Source organism: Leuciscus leuciscus (genome assembly GCF_965113295.1).
Source record: "Leuciscus leuciscus genome assembly, chromosome: 3".
NCBI lineage: Eukaryota > Metazoa > Chordata > Actinopteri > Cypriniformes > Leuciscidae > Leuciscus > Leuciscus leuciscus.
The window spans coordinates 48,246,214-48,263,887 of NC_138727.1; the positions used below are offsets into that span (position 1 = coordinate 48,246,214).

Here is a 17,674-nt window from a genome sequence, read left to right on the forward strand (position 1 = left end):
TGAAATAGTTTAATAATCAATTATCTTCTGGTGAGACACAGGAATTAATTTGACGCGACGTTACAGTGCATTATAGGTATTCTCTAGCTCTGTTGAGCGAACACTCTGTTCGGTTGTACACTCGTTATTACTGTGCATTGTGGGATTGAATGAGTCCACTTGATAACCACTACAAATAGCTGTCCCCTCGAATTGTGCCCTATTTAAGGGTATAGGGAGTGATTTTGGAAACAGACCTGGAGATCTCTAAAATGGGTTAGGAACTCCAAAATAGGGCATGGTTCCTCCCATTGAAAGACAGGCACATGACAAGCATGCATGATCTGCGTGAGTTTTTTTTCACAGTTTTGCACTTTCATCTGTATGCCAATTTTTTTTACATATCATCAGCGTAAGATATAATAATCTTTTATGTAGCCTACAGTGTTATTGCGTGTAACTTTTTGATTTGTCCTGTGAATTCATTAAATGTTGTCATAATGAATATAACGCTGGTTCTCTGAAAAACAAGGCTCATAACTAGTAAGCAGTGATAAGATAAACTTTGATTGTGTTGGCAGTAGCAACATGGAATAAAGGATATAGATTTATTTTTTTATTTTTTTGTAGTAGCCTAGTATTCTGATCTGAGTTAGTGCAGGGTGTGAGGGTGATACAAGAGACCAAGTAAAAGTCAATAGCAAAGTCTATCGGTTTAAAATCTCAGATTTCCTCAAATAAACTTGTAACATGAAACCATTTCCGTGCAATCCCTCCCACATTTCTCCTCATTATTGGCCTTTATGAAGCACCTTTGATACTTGCTTACACCAGAGAATAACTGTTTATGGCATACAATAAAGAAGAGTTCAGAGAGAGAAATTACACAAGGAATATTCATTCTCTTGTGCAGTGAATTATGGAAAAGATGGATTTATTCTCTATTTTATTTATTTCAGCTTGTCTTCATGTCCACAGTGTAAGGAGTGCTATTGGTAAGTGAAAATTTATTCATAGCAAGCTGAAATAAACATTTTACATTCACACATTTGGATGTGAGGCCTAACTTACTTTTATAAGATATATCTAGTTCTTCTATATATTTAGTTCTAGCTGTTGTCTGTTAAAAAGCATGTGTTTTACAGGACTAAGGTCTTCTAATAAAGTAAAATGCAGGATTTAATAGGAACCCACTTTATTCAATAATATAAGTGAAATGATTTACGATAAAATGACACGAGTTTGAAAATTGGAGTAATATTCCTTTTCCAATCAGAGATTAGAGTGACAACTGTCTGTTCACTATATGTCACCAGCATATCAGTAAAGTAATGGAAATGAAAATGAATCGTAAAACTGTATGCTCATGTTTAAATTGTTATACATCTTGTTTTTACTGTATTGTGTGATTTAGTGTATTCTGTGCTACCTTATTCAGGCTTAAAGCTGTTTGTTAAGTCCTCAAACCAATAACTTGTTTCTGTTTAAGTTACTTTACCTATAAACTGTGCAACTGGAAGCAATAGAAAAGTAGGGGAAATCCAGGAGGGATATGAAGGTGAGAAATGTCCAAAATATTATGCTTCTTTTCACATTTGCAAGCAAAAATTTTGATTATTTTATTTCAATGTAAATTATATATTTTTTTTTTAGACTTAAAATAATTGATATTTCATAAAAAACAAAAAAACACTGTGGTCATTTAAAATGCATTTGCTTGTTAATATTACAATAGTAGTAATGCAAGAACAATTCTGGAATTATCTAGCATTTATGTTTAGATTGTGTGTCAGATTATGTATTTGATCTGGCCTTCAGGAGATGTAGAGATTATCACTAATATTGGACCTGATGATCGTCTGGTGCTGGAGGAATATCTCTTTCCCATTGGTGTAACATTTCTGGAGCTGGTTTACTCTAATGGAGACTCAACCGCTACTGTACGAACCATCAAACCACTGGACGCTGATGTACTACAGGAGGTTTGTTCTTCACTGATCAATACAGTATATATAAAAAGTGTTAGAGAGAGAGAGAGAGAGAGAAGTGTATATATAGAAGTAATTATTAGTAATTCCATCTTCAATGGAATTTATTATTTACTAGTCATTAACATTAATATTAACATTAATGGTTGGTAGTAACTTTTTCTTTATAAAAAAAAAAAAAAAAAGTATTATTATTTTATTAATTTATTTTTGGCCCGTCACCACACCCCCTCTTCGGAGGACAACTTTATTTTTTAATAAAGCAAAAAATATACACACAATATGTTACAATAACAGACAATAGATTTATATACAGTGCGTAACCATTCACCCACTTTAGTGAGACCCTGGGTACATAAGGAGGAGGGATTATAGCACCACGTACAGAGTGTAATTATGGCCGGTTCAGATTACACGTTTTTAGCCCGATTTTGCCACGATCCGTTTGACTTTATGGCCGGTTCAGATTACACGTTTTTAGCCCGATTTTGCCACGATCCGTTTGACTTAGAGTGTCGTGGGAATTCGTATACGACAACGGGCGTCGGGACGCAAGATTCGATCGTTTCATCTCGTATAGTGTGTCATAGCGGGCGACAGCCTACGTTGCGTCTGCGATGCTTCACGACACCACGACAAAAAGACTAGCATGTTTAATTTTTTTTTTCGGTCCTCCACGACGGGTTCTATCACGTGTGACATTGACCAATAGGAGCACAGACGCATTTCCATACACAGCTTTCAAAAATGCCGAAACGAAATAGAGACGATTGTGTTGCTAAGTGGAATTATGAAATGGAGGAAAGGTTCGTGGAGCTGTGGCAACAGTACTCCTGCCTGTATGATGTTTCATCGAGAGAGTACCATGACAGAATTAAAAAAGAAAAATGCTGGCGAAAAATAGCAGAAGTACTTCAGCAACCCGGTGAGTAACTGACTGGAATTAGCATTAAGCTAACTAATCATTCATTAAATTGTACTTCGCTATAGAGAAACTTGTTTGTGTGAGTGTGATTATGTATGTGTGTTACGAGTGAGAATGCGTGAGTGTGTGTGAATGAGCGAGCGAGAGTGTGTGTGTGTGTGTGTGAATGAGTGAGCGAGAGTGTGTGTGAATGAGTGAGCGAGTGTGTGTGAATGAGCGAACCAGCGAGAGTGTGTGTGAATGAGTGAGAGAGTGTGTGTGAATGAGCGAGCGAGCGAGAGTGTGTGTGAAACATTTTACCTCAAGTTCTCTTTGAAGGATTGACAGTCTGTCCTCTTCGTGCAATCCAAGAACGTGTCCATTGTCGGGTTTTCTTTCTTTTTTTATCTTTTTCTGAACACAAGACAGCCAATAGGAAAATCGCCGCTTCATCCATTGTTTGTTTACGTTCGTTTCCGGAAGTCAGGCGCTACTAGTTTCGCCTTCACGCGCGTCTTCAAAGACGACACGCGATGACTGGTCTGGAAGAAACGTGTAGTCTGACATGGTTCTTGTTGTCCACGACACGACACGATTTTAGGAGTCAAAATCGTGTAATCTGACACAGTGACTATCGCATAAGATAAAAAAAAACGTGTAATCTGAACCGGCCATTAGAGTGTCGTGGGAATTCGTATACGACAACGGGCGTCGGGACGCAAGATTCGATCGTTTCATCTCGTATAGTGTGTCATAGCGGGCGACAGCCTACGTTGCGTCTGCGATGCTTCACGACACCACGACAAAAAGACTAGCATGTTTAATTTTTTTTTCGGTCCTCCACGACGGGTTCTATCACGTGTGACATTGACCAATAGGAGCACAGACGCATTTCCATACACAGCTTTCAAAAATGCCGAAACGAAATAGAGACGATGGTGTTGCTAAGTGGAATTATGAAATGGAGGAAAGGTTCGTGGAGCTGTGGCAACAGTACTCCTGCCTGTATGATGTTTCATCGAGAGAGTACCATGACAGAATTAAAAAAGAAAAATGCTGGCGAAAAATAGCAGAAGTACTTCAGCAACCCGGTGAGTAACTGACTGGAATTAGCATTAAGCTAACTAATCATTCATTAAATTGTACTTCGCTATAGAGAAACTTGTTTGTGTGAGTGTGATTATGTATGTGTGTTACGAGTGAGAATGCGTGAGTGTGTGTGAATGAGCGAGCGAGCGAGAGTGTGTGTGAATGAGCGAGTGTGTGTGAATGAGCGAGCGAGCGAGAGTGTGTGTGAATGCGAGAGTGTGTGTGAATGCGAGAGTGTGTGTGAATGCGAGAGTGTGTGTGAATGAGCGAGTGTGTGTGAATGAGCGAGCGAGAGTGTGTGTGAATGAGTGAGAGAGTGTGTGAGCGAGTGTGTGTGAATGAGCGAGCGAGAGTGTGTGTGAATGAGTGAGAGAGTGTGTGAGCGAGTGTGTGTGAATGAGCGAGCGAGCGAGAGTGTGTGTGAATGAGCGAGTGTGTGTGAATGAGCGAGCGAGCGAGCGAGCGAGAGTGTGTGTGAATGCGAGAGTGTGTGTGAATGAGCGAGTGTGTGTGAATGAGCGAGCGAGCGAGCGAGCGAGAGTGTGTGTGAATGAGTGAGAGAGTGTGTGAGCGAGTGTGTGTGAATGAGCGAGCGAGTGTGTGTGTGTGTGTGTGAATGAATAATTGTTTTAACAGTCTGTTTTTGAAATATCTTATCGTTGTGGCAAGCTAGCAACATTTATATTACTTTTACTACTGGCTAAAAGTACAAATATAGGCCTAACGTTATATAAAAAAACATATTTTACCTCAAGTTCTCTTTGAAGGATTGACAGTCCATACTGTCCTCTTCGTGCAATCCAAGAACGTGTCCATTGTCGGGTTTTCTTTCTTTTTTTATCTTTTTCTGAACACAAGACAGCCAATAGGAAAATCGCTGCTTCATCCATTGTTTGTTTACGTTCGTTTCCGGAAGTCAGGCGCTACTAGTTTCGCCTTAACGCGCGTCTTCAAAGACGACACGCGATGACTGGTCTGGAAGAAACGTGTAGTCTGACATGGTTCTTGTCCACGACACGACACGATTTTAGGAGTCAAAATCGTGTAATCTGACACAGTGACTATCGCATAAGATAAAAAAAACGTGTAATCTGAACCGGCCATACGTAACATATAAGACACGACATGGTGACAGACAGACAACAGAGGGACAAGACAGTTGACAAACACAAGAATGTATTATTATTGATTGAATAGAATGATCTTGAGCAAATTCTTTTTGTTGATCTGAGATTTACATTAGTTGGTCACGGTTAAGGTGTTTAAGGGGAAATGGGTTTGGAAACATGTTATGCATGAGTGTGGATAGTGTATGCCTATGTGTATGTATGAAGTGATAGCTGCAGGGGCAAAAGCAAAAGGGAAAAGAAAAAGAAAATGTATAAACTTACATAACGGAAGGGGGGAGGTATGTGTCTGGTAATGTACATGGCTTGTAGTTATGTTTGTGTGGTATTAAGAAATGTAAAAAAAAAAACACTTTTTGTTTTTTTTAATCTCATAAAGAAATGAAGTCTCTTTGTGTTTTATTTCTTCTAGTCAGGGGGGATTTTGTATTATTCACTCACTTGCCCAAACCTGTCGGTAAGTTTAAACAAAAACATTATCAAATTATTTAATAAGACAAAGTATTCATCACATAAACCTTCACTATAAAGTCTTCATTCTCCATTTCAGCTGAAAAACATCAGGACGTTAGAAGTTCAGGATATCAATGACAATCCTCCGATCTTCCAGAGTAAAACATACAGCGCCACAGTGTCAGAGGTGTGTGTAATGTCACATCTTTATACAGCAGAAGTGTGTTTGGTCACTCAGAGACTCACATCTCTTTATAAACTGTGTCTTTTGCTCCAGACGACAGCTGTGGGTTCAGATGTGCTCAGGGTGAAGGCTGAAGATGCAGATGTTTCTCCAGAAAACGCCAATATTATATATTCTATACTGGTATGTCATGAATGCTAACACCCTTCCAAAACTGCATTACTGGTATTGAGCACTAGAAATAGTTAAATTTCCAACAGGACTGTCAATCAATTACAATATTTAATCATCCCTAATCTCATGTTTGTTTGTTTTTTATAGTTTTTATGCATGTGTAACTGGTCTGTTGTCTGCGTTGTGTTTTTGGTTGCGTATGAGAAAAACAGGACAGCATTCGGCATTTTCACTGATCTTTAATTCCTGATATACAAACAAATGTAATCAGCCTCTTCAGTGAGATTCGCCCTCGCTTTATCTATAAAACAAATGTGATGTGTAAAAAAAAAAAAAAAAAAAAAATCCTTTCCCTTTGAAACATCACTTATCAGGCTTATGCTACTCTGAATAATACCAGAACTTCGTATTTTGAGCACTTCCTGCGTTGTTGTTGCTTTTGCCTCTTTATGATGACTCGCTGAACTTAGTCCTAATGTGTAAGTCGCTTTGGATAAGGGCGTCTGCTAAATGACTAAATGTAAATGTAAATGTAAATGTACACTCGTCACATGTGCTCTCATTTCACATTTAGGCCCAGATGCAAAAATATAACTTAAACGGGATGAACCGACAAAAACATGTTACACATGCAGATCTTTATTAAGGAAAGAAATCAAAATGATATATGTAATTATGTGTAAGCTCAGCTTTATGAATTAAAGGCTGTGGCCACTTGCACTAAGTGTAAATAGCAACTAGATTCTACTTACACTATGGGTGACTCATCAATTTTGATGGCGCTTGATTTTCCAGAGTTTGCGAGCTTCATGGAATCAAATCTTTGAAAGACTTTTTAGGGTTTTGTTTGAGGCACGTAGTTGCACATTATATAGACAACATAGAACAGGTTTGCTCCTGGAGAGCTGCTTTCCACAAGAGTTGAACTCCAACCCTAAACAAACTCTCCTGAACCAGCTATCCAGGGTGTTCTGGATTACTTAAAAACTACAGGCAGGCGTGTTGGAGCAGAGTTGCAACTGAACTCTGCTGAAAGGTTGCTCTCCAGGATCAGGGTTGGCTACCCTTGCTCTAAAGCAGGGGTGTCTAAAACTGCTCATGGAGAGCCAATCAGAGTTTAGCTTCAACTTGCCCCAACACATTTGACTGAACGTTTCTAGTAAGCCTGCATACCTTGATTAGCTGGTTCAGGTGTATTTGGTTGGAGGGTTAGAGCTAAACTCTACAGGATGGTTGCTCTCCAGAATCAGGGTTGTCTATCAATGCTCTAAATGCTCTCAACTCTCCTCCTCAAGGTCCACTTTCCTGCAGGATTACTAGAAAGTTATAGGCAGGTGAGTTTGATAAAGGTTGAAGCTAAACTCTGCAGGAAAGTGGATCTCAAGGCCAGAGTTCAGAACCTCTTGACGCTGTGGATCCAACTCTAGTACTAATACAATCCTTAAGTTAAATGCTAGACATTGCAAATATGAACTTTTGATCTGCACTACAAAGGGTTGCTTGGGTTCATTTTCTGCAGAACTTCACCACAGTGAGGGTCAGTATCACAGATGTCAATGACAACGCTCCAGTTTTCAGCTCCGAAACCTACAGGAAAAGCATTCTGGTTAAAGACGCCAAAGTTGGAGATGTGCTGCTGACGCTCTCGGCCACAGATAAAGATGCTGGAAACAACACGGTTATTAGTTACAGGTAAGCTTAAGCTAACTAAGCTTCCATTTCATTAGGATCAATAACATGAAGGCTAAACAATGAACACACTTACCTACATCACTCCTTTAAGACAGATGCACGAATGTTGTCTTTCTGTAGTTTCTCTGAAGACTCCTCAATGGTCGCATTGGATGCTGAAACAGGAGACATCACTTTGACCTCTGACCTTAGCGAGGTCACAGAAGACACGCTGCTAACCCTCACTGCTATAGCGACAGATCATGGAACACCACCAGAATCTGATGAAGGTTTGGGCTTAGTTTACGTACCGTAATATTCCTTTAGTGATTCTGGTGTTAATACAATGCAGATAATGTAAGCAATTCTTATTGGGAGCAGTTATTTCCTTCTTAATTATTAAAATCTGATTTGATAAACAAGTCAAGATTAACATCTTTCTTCTCTCTGTAGCTGAAGTCTTGATCCACTTCAAAATTGCCTCTCTCACTGAGAGTGTGAGTTTTGAAAGCTCCTCCTACAAATTCACAATAAAAGAGAATGAACCTGAGGCCTCAATAGTGGGCAAGGTCAAGGCATTAACAGGAACTCCATGGGTTACGGTCAGCTATAACATGAAATCACATGAAGATGTCTTCTCTGTGGATGGTGAGGGAACCATAAAAGCTCTCAGACCGCTGGACAAGGAGAAAGAGGAGTGGTTCATCCTCACAGTAGAAGCCATAGACTCCAGAACTCCTCCAAACACTGCAGAGACAACGGTACTATTCTTACTTTAAATTAAGGCCAGAAACAAACTCTATGTTTCCAATTTATGTTAATACATAATAAATATATATATATACAGTATATATATATCAGAATGTAGTGACACAAGCTTGTGCCGCTAGATGTGTTTGCGTCCACATACTTACCTAGATTATTATTTTACCTGGAGTATGTTTTTGGCCCGAAGAACTACTCTTTAAGCATGTCAAAGACAAATTTTCTCTTCTTAAAAGAAAGCTGGCACAGAGAATTTGACTTTCTTTTTGTCACAATCTACAGGTCAGCGTTCAGGTTGAGAACGTGAATGAGGCTCCTGTGTTTGACGCTGAAATATATAAAGCAGAGATTTTCAATATCTCTCCATACAAATACCCTATAGTGAAGGTCCAGGTAAGTGTGGCATTGACATCAGATATAAATGAAGTGGATGTACTCAGATCTATTTTGTAATTAGTGGTGTTCACTAAGGCAAACATCACTGTTACTGTTGCTATTGCTCATGCTAAATGGCCAGTGATTTTGTTCAAAACCTTAACTCATCCCATGCCATCTGTACTACGGACATGAATGATTCCTCAAATCATGGGTCTTGTTGAGGAGATGTATTTTTCAAAGTGATCAGACTTGCCTTTTTTCTCCTAGCATAATTTTTGTTTATGTTTTAAAAACAATTTTTTTAAAGAACCCTTCATTTATACTTAAAGAAAAATATTTTCATGTTTAACAGGTTATTTAAATTCTTCTGTTATAAAAGTATGTTTACGAGCTGCTTAATTTATAAAATGTAATTAATGTTCAAAACTAAATCCATAACATAATCCCCTGATGGGATCCCCTATATGGTTCTATATATGAAGTGCCTGACATTAAAAACATTTTTTACAATTGATTTCATGATTTTATTGTAGTTAAAGTGGTTGAAATGTGGTGTTGTGTCCCTCAGGCATCGGACCCTGATGTGGGCGAGAGCTCAGAACTGCAGTATTCCCTGCTGGAGTCCACAACTCTGCTGGATGTGGAGGCAAGCACTGGTCAGGTCTACGTACTGGATGCATCCAGTTTTAGAGACAATTTGTTCACCTTTCATGTTAAAGCCACTGATAAACATGGGCTGTTCACGACTACAACAGTACAGGTGAGCTGAAACAGAGGGAGAAAAAAGGGAAAGCTTTTGAAAGACTCTTTCAAACCACCAATGGCATTTTGAATAAGAAAGCAGTAAAACAGAGCAGTCAATGTAATGAGTTATTGTGTTCTTGTGAGTTCTTGTGTTTGCCGCCTACAGATCAAATTGAAAGAAAGTGTCCATCGTGACAGCGTCTCAGTAATCTCCTTAAACCGGCCCGTATACATAGTGGATAAGAAGACACCAGAGATGGAAGAGTAAGTAATCTCTGTTCATTATTGAAACGTGTTATTGAGGTGATGGGTGGGCAGATTTTTTAGCATCTGCCCCTTTAATCTCTAAAAGTAAAGTCCCCTAATTGGTCATATTATGGTGCCTCACCGAGAGGAACCAACCCAGGAAAGCGATTTTACACCTGAACCTGTGGAGGTCTGAGCTCACCGCTGATCATGAGCAAAACATTATAAGCCAGTTTAATAAATATATATATATATATATATTCTGTTTTACAAACTGGACTGAATTGGTACTTCTTGATACCTCCTCTTATTGTTTTGTGTTCTATACACCATCTGATAGTGTGTTTTTTTCCTCAGTTCCATGGGGAAAGTTTTAGGTTGGACTGTGAAAATCCTCAGTGTGAGAGCTGAGGATGGGAATGAGAAGCACACCATTCTTAGAGAATCTACAGACAAGACTTACGTCAGTTTCATCGCCATGGACTCCAGTGGTGCTGTCATCCAAGCCACAGAGGTCAAAGAGTAAGTTGAACTAATATCAGTTAATTTAGACTATTCTAATGTGAAAGCTGAGTATGTGGAAATGTGCAAGGAAACAGCAAACATGTTTACAATAAACAGTTATAATGGTTGGAGCAGATGGCCAGATGGCTTATGGTCATGCTCTGACTTTAAGTCATTTAAGTTAATTTTGATCAGTTATAAAATTAATCTGAGATCTGAATACATTTCATTTCCATTTTAAAGGTGGGGTATGTGATTTGCAAAACGGCCAGCAGATTTTGAAAATACACAACTCAAATGGTCCTACCTTCTTTCCTTTGACTCCACCCATTTAAAGAACATGAGGGGGAGGGGGGGATGGTACGACCGTTTGATTGACGCACATACTGTCCAATGATTCTAGGTGGTCTTGGAAATGATTGGCTGGAGTTTTTCCGAGTCCTGCCCGTTCCACAGATGATTAAATTGCTTAATTTTCATTTCAGTGCTTCTAACTCAGTGGCTGTAAGGGGGTTAGGAATAGGATTTAAAGTGATTTTGAAAAAATGGCCAAGAAAGAGAATTACATACCCCACCTTTAACTTTGACTGCCCACGAGGCTATTGCTTGCTGCTCCTATCACATCCTGAAACGTTTACTAAAGGTTTTTGAGTATTTTATGATTGCAAAAGACTGATATGCCATTGAATAAAAAATATTGAAATATGAATAATGTTCTTGTCCTATGAGATTTTAGAGTGCATTTTTATTATTTAACATGAAATACCTTCAAAATCAGGTTGACTTACCTTGCACTATGTGAAAAAACAACCCAGCAAATGGATTAATGCATAAAACCCAACAAGCTGGGTCAAAATTACTCAGCGTGTATGCTGTCCCTATAACGCTGGGGACCATTTTCCCTCCCCCTCTGTCAGGCAGGGCACCGGGGCTTGATATGCCTTTCTACAGTAATGACAAATTATATCTCTAGGGGCTCTATTAAACTTCTGGGGCTTCGCGATTGTCATGATCCTGGTATTCTTCTCTTACACTCTTCCTCCCTCTTCCTGTCACACTCATTATTACATCCTTTTACGCACACACATTCACATTCATTTTCTCATTCGCTCTCAGCTGTTTCTCATCAATTCATCTCTTCACTCTCCCTCCTCACCTGTTTCCCACCTTCTCTGATTAGTCTCTCTATTTCTAGGCTTTCCTTTCTTTTGTTCTTTGTCAGATTATTGACGAATGTTATGTACCTGTTTGCCTGCTATTCCTACCCCTGTCTTGTCAAGTCCTGTCTGGTGCGTGTTCTTTACTGACAACATTATTACCTCGCCTCTGCTTTGTTCAACCTCCAGCTAACGTGAGTGGTCCACGGTTTGGCGTTCCCGTGCTCTCTCTACGGACCCAGCCTTTCTCTCACCCTCTGGGATTCCGCGTTGCCGGCCCTGACCGCGCATTTCTGTTCTATTATTACTGAGAGACTTTCTGTTTCCTTTGGCTGAGTATTTCTTCTGTTGGATTGAATACTGAGAGACTTTCTGTTGGATTTACATGCCTTGCGGCCATTCAGCGATTCCTCTCTCTAACTCTTTCCTTTTTTCTGAACCCTTTCATCAAACTGCCTTGGAGAGACCAGTTTTTTGTCTGTCATACAGGGCTCCTGGTGCACTAAGACACAATTGTCTGCCATTTCCGCTGCTGCACGAACCTCAGTTACCTCCTGTTAATTCAGGTGCACTGCAATATGTTTGGGTAGACACTTTTTTAATTGCTCCAGTACCATTAGCTGTTTCAACTCTTGAAAGGAATAAGTTTCTGTTGCCCGCTGCCATTTATCAAAAAGTATTTCCTGCTGCATAGCTAAGTAAACATACAGTATGTCTGGCCTGGCTTCAACCTACCTTTCCGAAACTGCTGCCTATAGTCCTCAGGCACCAATTCATAGGTCCGCAAAACAGTCTGTTTCACAGTTTCGTATTCAGTGTGCTGCACAGCATTAAGAGCTACAAACGCCTCTTGGGATTTATCAGCTAACTCCCTCCTAACTAACGTCACCCCACTCAGATTGTGGCCAGTCTCTTTCTGCAGCAATTCTCTCAAATGCTTCGAAAAATGCATTAGTTGCTCCAAAGTGAAATCGAGGCATGGGTGCAAAACACTTTGTTATATCAAATCTTACCTCATGCTCCCTCTGTCTCTGTCTGTTTAGTTGATTTACTCTATCACGTTCAAGCTCCAACCTCTGGTATCATTTTTGTAATATATAACTACTACAGCCGACTAGGGGTTTTATGTTTGTAGTTATCCGTCGTAACACCAAAACAACTTTCCCTTTGAGATGCAAAATAATGTGCATGGATGCAAATATGTCCAAAATGCATGAATGCATGGATGCAAGTATGTGTGCGTGTGTCAGCTAACAACTACCCAGAGAGAGACCACTCACCTGCATTTGTCTGACCTGGCGACGTGCAGTGTGGATGTCCCGTGTTTTCGGTAAAGCACAAGCGTACCGTTTGCGTTCAAGTTTTCTTCTTTTTTCTATTTTTGTCTTTTAAAACATGGTGGTGGTGATAGTCCCAAAATGAAAGAAATCATTGTCCAAAATAATCTACATGTGAACATAAAAGCTGTGTTTTCCTTTGAGTCTAGAAACCCCGCCTCTTACACACACAACAGTCTTATCATTCACAGGTGTGACATCATCTGGGATCGCTCTTAATCGTGTTAGTCAGTACTATCCTTACTTAAACCTAACAACATTAACTAAATTCTGAAGATTAAATTCAGATTTCTTAACTTATTGAATGCAATTAATTCATATTAACATTGACTGAGTTCTAAAAAGCCCTCCTGTTATAGGCTCACATTCACTCACCATAAACAAAACCATTTCTGCTCTATAATTTGAGTCATCGAACTTCTTTGATCATATTAACTCATATTAACATTAACTGGATATGAAAAGCATCATTTTCTGCAATCAATCAGCATTTCCCCCAAATAAGTGTGGGGTTAATCTTTCTTAACAAACAAAAGCACTTCTGCTTTATCATTGAACATCAAACTGGTCATTTTTTACTTTTTTGAATGTTCTTAAATTACATTAACATTAGCAATTCTGAACACCTAGGCCCACACAACCACTCATCATTCAATTCCCATATTTAAGAGTAAGGGGTAAATTCTTCTTCACAAACAAAAGTATCCATGCTTTATCGCAGCTTAGTTGATTTCTTTTCTCGTTCATTACATTAGCAGCATGGGTTTGATCAGCGGCCCAGCGCTCTCGTGCTAGATAACTAGCAACTTGTGTTGAGGCACTCGTACTCTCCGTCACAGTCCTGTTTTCTTGAACAATTTTGTTGCACATGGCAGAGAAAGATTTTATTGTTAATTCACTTGTCTATACAAGCCCTTCTTTTATTGCTGTGCGATATCTTAAAATAAAGCATGACGTAAAAACTATTAGGCCTATGTGTTTTTATGATGACTAAAAGCCGACTTCTGAATTATTGAATATAAGTGGTCACTGTCGGCTTCTTTGCGGTGTAACCTTTAGAGTCTCTAACAGGGATAATGTCAGTAACGAACGCATCTTCTTTGCTAATCTCTCTGGTTATTTGTTCAAATCTGCAGCGTACTCAGCAAGCGCTCTTTCCTGTTCTAAAAGACTTTCCATCATATAGAAGGTGCTATTTGTCCCTTATGTCGCAAGTTGTGAGTGTTTAAAGTGGCCTACGATATTTCGGCACATACTGACCAATTCTGTCACATTTCACTGGCTTTAATATGCCTTCGTTGACAGCCAGGTGGAGAGAATGAGCAATGCAGGGCAAACTCATAATATCACTGTTGTCATGGCTTTAGCCATATTACTCGCACTTACAACAGTGTGCACTCTTGATCTGTCAAATTTCCATCTATCTAACATGTCAGTGAATGCTTGTGAGATTGCCAATGAAGTGTGAGAACCGGTAAATTATTGTGCATGAAGCAAGTCTTTGTCAAGTTCTAATCTATATCTGTTTAAGTCTATATCTGAAGACCAAATATCTGTGGTGAAGTTCATTGCGGAGTCGTTACGAAGAAGCATGTGAATATGATCTGCCACAAGGTTGTATATCTCCGTTAAGCAGAAATCTGCAAAATAACATCGAAAATGGACTATAGAAGTGTAGCAATTGGCCGATACATTAGTGCATATATATATATATATATAATGTATGTATGTGTGCATTAACAAAATACTCTTCAGATCTCCCTCTTGCCTGAATTACATCTATTCTATATAATTAGGATGAGAGTATAATGGGCAGCATCTGAAATATCTTCACTCCCACAGGAAACTGAACCGTGAGAACAAAGATTTAACATCTGAGCTGAAGAAGGTTTTTGGTCCTGGTTTGATAATCAAAGTGGAGGACAGTTCTGGAGACTCTGGAGAATCCATTCAAGCCGTCACAATCGCTCTCATCGCTGTCAGTGTTGTGCTGGCTATAATCAGTGTGACTTCAGTGTCGACTATTATCCATCTTGTCAAGTAAGTTATGGCCATGTAACTGCAGGTGTGTGTGTGTGTGTGTGTGTGTGTGTGTGTGTGTGTGTGTGTGTGTGTGTGTGTGTGTGTGTGTGTCACTGAATAAACTTAGTAGTGGTCAACTGACCTGAAAAGATTTCCTAATTGATAAATAAACTGAAATCAGAATTGATTTTTTTCTTTTATTTGATTGATTGTCTGTTCTGTTTCACCTGGACTGACAGAAGTAGCTTTACTAAAACGCAGTGATGTAATGCCAGTTGTCTTTGTGTTGACTTTGCTCATGTTTTAGGGGTATTTTTTTTCACATTGAAGAAAATGTATATGTTTGTTGAAGTAGTTACAATACATATTTTTGTTGCCTCAGGAAAATTAAAAAGGGCACAGATTCTGAAAGACAGAGTTTAACTACTGCCGTCTTTATACCTGAAAGAAGAATCAGTATGGACAATCCTGCTGACTTTTAAACGTAAGTGCAAAAAATATTGTTAAAGTTAAGATATAGCCAACAGTTAAACTAATTTGTGAAAATATTGTTCTCAAATGCTAAATATGCATCAGTTACCATGTTTTTATATATGTTGGTTTCTTCTGAGATGTTTGACTAAACATGTTTCTTCTTTTGTTAACAGAAACCCAGAATCCAGAGAGGTAAAGCATCTTGCTCTAACGACAAACTCGTGGAGAATAATTCATTAAGTATAATTTTTTCGTAAAACATTTAAATTCTTATTTATAATTTTGTCCTATATGTTTTGTGTGTTTCTTAGGTTCATGTTAGTAACAGATCCTGACAGAGAATCTGAGAATGGAAGTGATATCAGTGGAAACAGCATCTCTGCCCTCTGAAAACACCCTGATGGATCAAAGCTCCTCACTTCTTATCAGTGGTGTACAAGACTTCATGAACTGATGTCTTGATTATGACGATATATAGCCCTAATCCTAAACTTGAGATCTAGGCAGCTGTTAAGGGTTGAGTTCCCAACATGGAGGAAACAACACGAGTATCAGGTCTTCTTAAGACAAAAAACAGGCTCTGGGCTTCAGCATTACAGGGTTAACATCTTTGATCATGTGTCCTCAGTTCCAGGATCAGCTGTCATGTGACTCTCACAATGACAAACTCAGGTCACAATAGACACAACACAGGGCCCCTTCAAAGAGACAAGCATCACTCTGCTCAACTCATTATATATTACTGTCTCATAGTGGCTGTCTGAATCACCCGACATGAAGCCAGATGTCACTGCCACTTTATTATGAATTGAAATGTTATTTAAAACAGAATTCATACTGAAAAATACAGCTGTTAAGACACATGTAGCACTGTAGTCCTGTAGAGCAAACAGGAGAGGTGGTGCTGGATACGCCACAGTCATTTCGATTGATTCCCAAGGAATACAAGAACTGCCAAATGTGTATATGTAAATAAATGTAGATTCTTTTTTAAATATAGCCTTTGTGTCTTTAATTCTCATTGATTTGGCATTTGGTAATAGCTAACAAACATTAAAAATGTGTTATGTTACAGATATTTAGTTAAATTTCCAGATAAAATATCAAATAAATTGTACTAATAATTGTACAATTAGGCTACTTAAGTGACCATCGCATTTAAATTTCAATAACAGTCTCATTTCATTGATTAGGCTTGGGTAGGAGATACACACATCTCTATGTAGAACTAAAGATTGTTGGTTTTTTAAAGCTACACTGTGTAATTTTTTTTGTTGATTCTTAGCAAAAAACACTTAGTTCTTTCAAAAATATATGTGCTCATTAATGTATATTTACTTCTTTCAAGTAATAAAGTATTCTCGTAAGTTTATAATCTGCCATTGAAAGTACATACGGGTGAGGGGTTCGAATGCCGGTCGCCATGTTTCCCCTCCATCTTGAAACTACATTAGCCAAAGAGGGACATACCTTTAAATTCAAGCTTCGCCTTTCGCGCTTTACACTCCGTGACACAGAGACGAATGCGAGGGGGAGATTACTCGTGACTGCCGGCAGACTTGAAAGATTGCTGATGGAGGATCACGCCTATTTTCGAGGACATGTAGCAGAGTCGCCAAGGAAGCGAAAGAGAGAATTAAAACGTCAACGCGTAAGGGCAAATCAGCAAGACCAAAGTCAATATTGGAGTAACTTTTCCCAGATGGAAAGAGCTCATGAGGAGCAAAGATTTTAAAATGGACGCCGAAGTTGCCTGCTTTCTTCTCGGCAGGTAATCTAGCCTATTTGTGTAAATTCGAAGTTTTATAGTTACTTGTCTAACCATAGCATGGTTGTGCATAACGCCAGAACGACCTCTAGTATAACTTGCATTACTTTTCCTCACGTCAATGGTGAAAAAGTATTGTTTTACCTTGTAATCTGTGCTGCGACGGATCACAGGTGATGAATAGTTTTAAAGGTGCAGTGTGTGATTTTTAGCAGCATCTAGTGGTGAGATTTGCGAATTGCAACCGGTCAATAACTCGCGGCCTTTCCTTCAGATTGCAAACTCGAATGAGAAACTACGGTGGCCGACGTAGGATCGGAAGATGTCGTCGTCTGAGTCAGCAGAGAGTAGCAAGTCAAGCAATGAGGTTTCTCTATATTATATTTTATATAAAATTATATTTACTTAATTATTCAGTAAAACCACATGTTATTGCGATTGTTATTTTTACTTGTTTATCATTGTGTTAGTCTTTTATTCACTGACTTTACCATAGCTTGTTTCCATGCTAGTTAGTATAAGATAAGAGCATCAAAGCAGCTAACTTAGGTAAGGGGAAATAGCTAACGTTACGATGTCCGAGGCGTCGTTCAGACAGCATGTTTTTCTCCACGTTTGCCGCGTCAGGGACAACCTGAGTATTCTGCTGCGTCTTTTTCTGCTGCTTCTCATTCAAGTTAGTGACGAAACGCACTCTGTAGCGCTCTGTT

General features: G+C 39.0%; 2 protein-coding genes across 6 annotated transcripts in view; both read left to right on the top strand.

Moving 5' to 3' along the window:
• The window catches only part of LOC309495746 (protein dachsous-like), a 126,943-nt gene that overhangs the window by 89,489 nt on the left and 19,780 nt on the right, over nt 1-17,674 (top strand). The window lies entirely within an intron of this gene.
• On the top strand, nt 842-16,191 carry LOC309495753 (cadherin EGF LAG seven-pass G-type receptor 3-like). The gene is made up of 17 exons (XM_082165590.1): nt 842-974; nt 1,469-1,537; nt 1,798-1,961; nt 5,500-5,544; nt 5,638-5,727; nt 5,818-5,907; nt 7,418-7,590; nt 7,711-7,859; nt 8,023-8,330; nt 8,617-8,727; nt 9,281-9,472; nt 9,623-9,720; nt 10,060-10,224; nt 14,543-14,740; nt 15,105-15,206; nt 15,370-15,388; nt 15,508-16,191. The coding sequence occupies exons 1-15, from the start codon at nt 899-901 to the stop codon at nt 15,202-15,204; spliced, it is 2,028 nt and encodes a 675-aa protein (XP_082021716.1). The 5' UTR covers nt 842-898; the 3' UTR covers nt 15,205-15,206; nt 15,370-15,388; nt 15,508-16,191.

Coding starts and splice junctions, on each gene's coding strand:
- LOC309495753 (XM_082165590.1), top strand. CDS start 899: ATGGAAAAGATGGATTTATTCTCTATTTTATTTATTTCAGCTTGTCTT. Junction 975..1,468: donor CAGTGTAAGGAGTGCTATTG/GTAAGTGAAAAT, acceptor TTTCTGTTTAAG/TTACTTTACCTATAAACTGT. Junction 9,473..9,622: donor TCACGACTACAACAGTACAG/GTGAGCTGAAAC, acceptor TGCCGCCTACAG/ATCAAATTGAAAGAAAGTGT.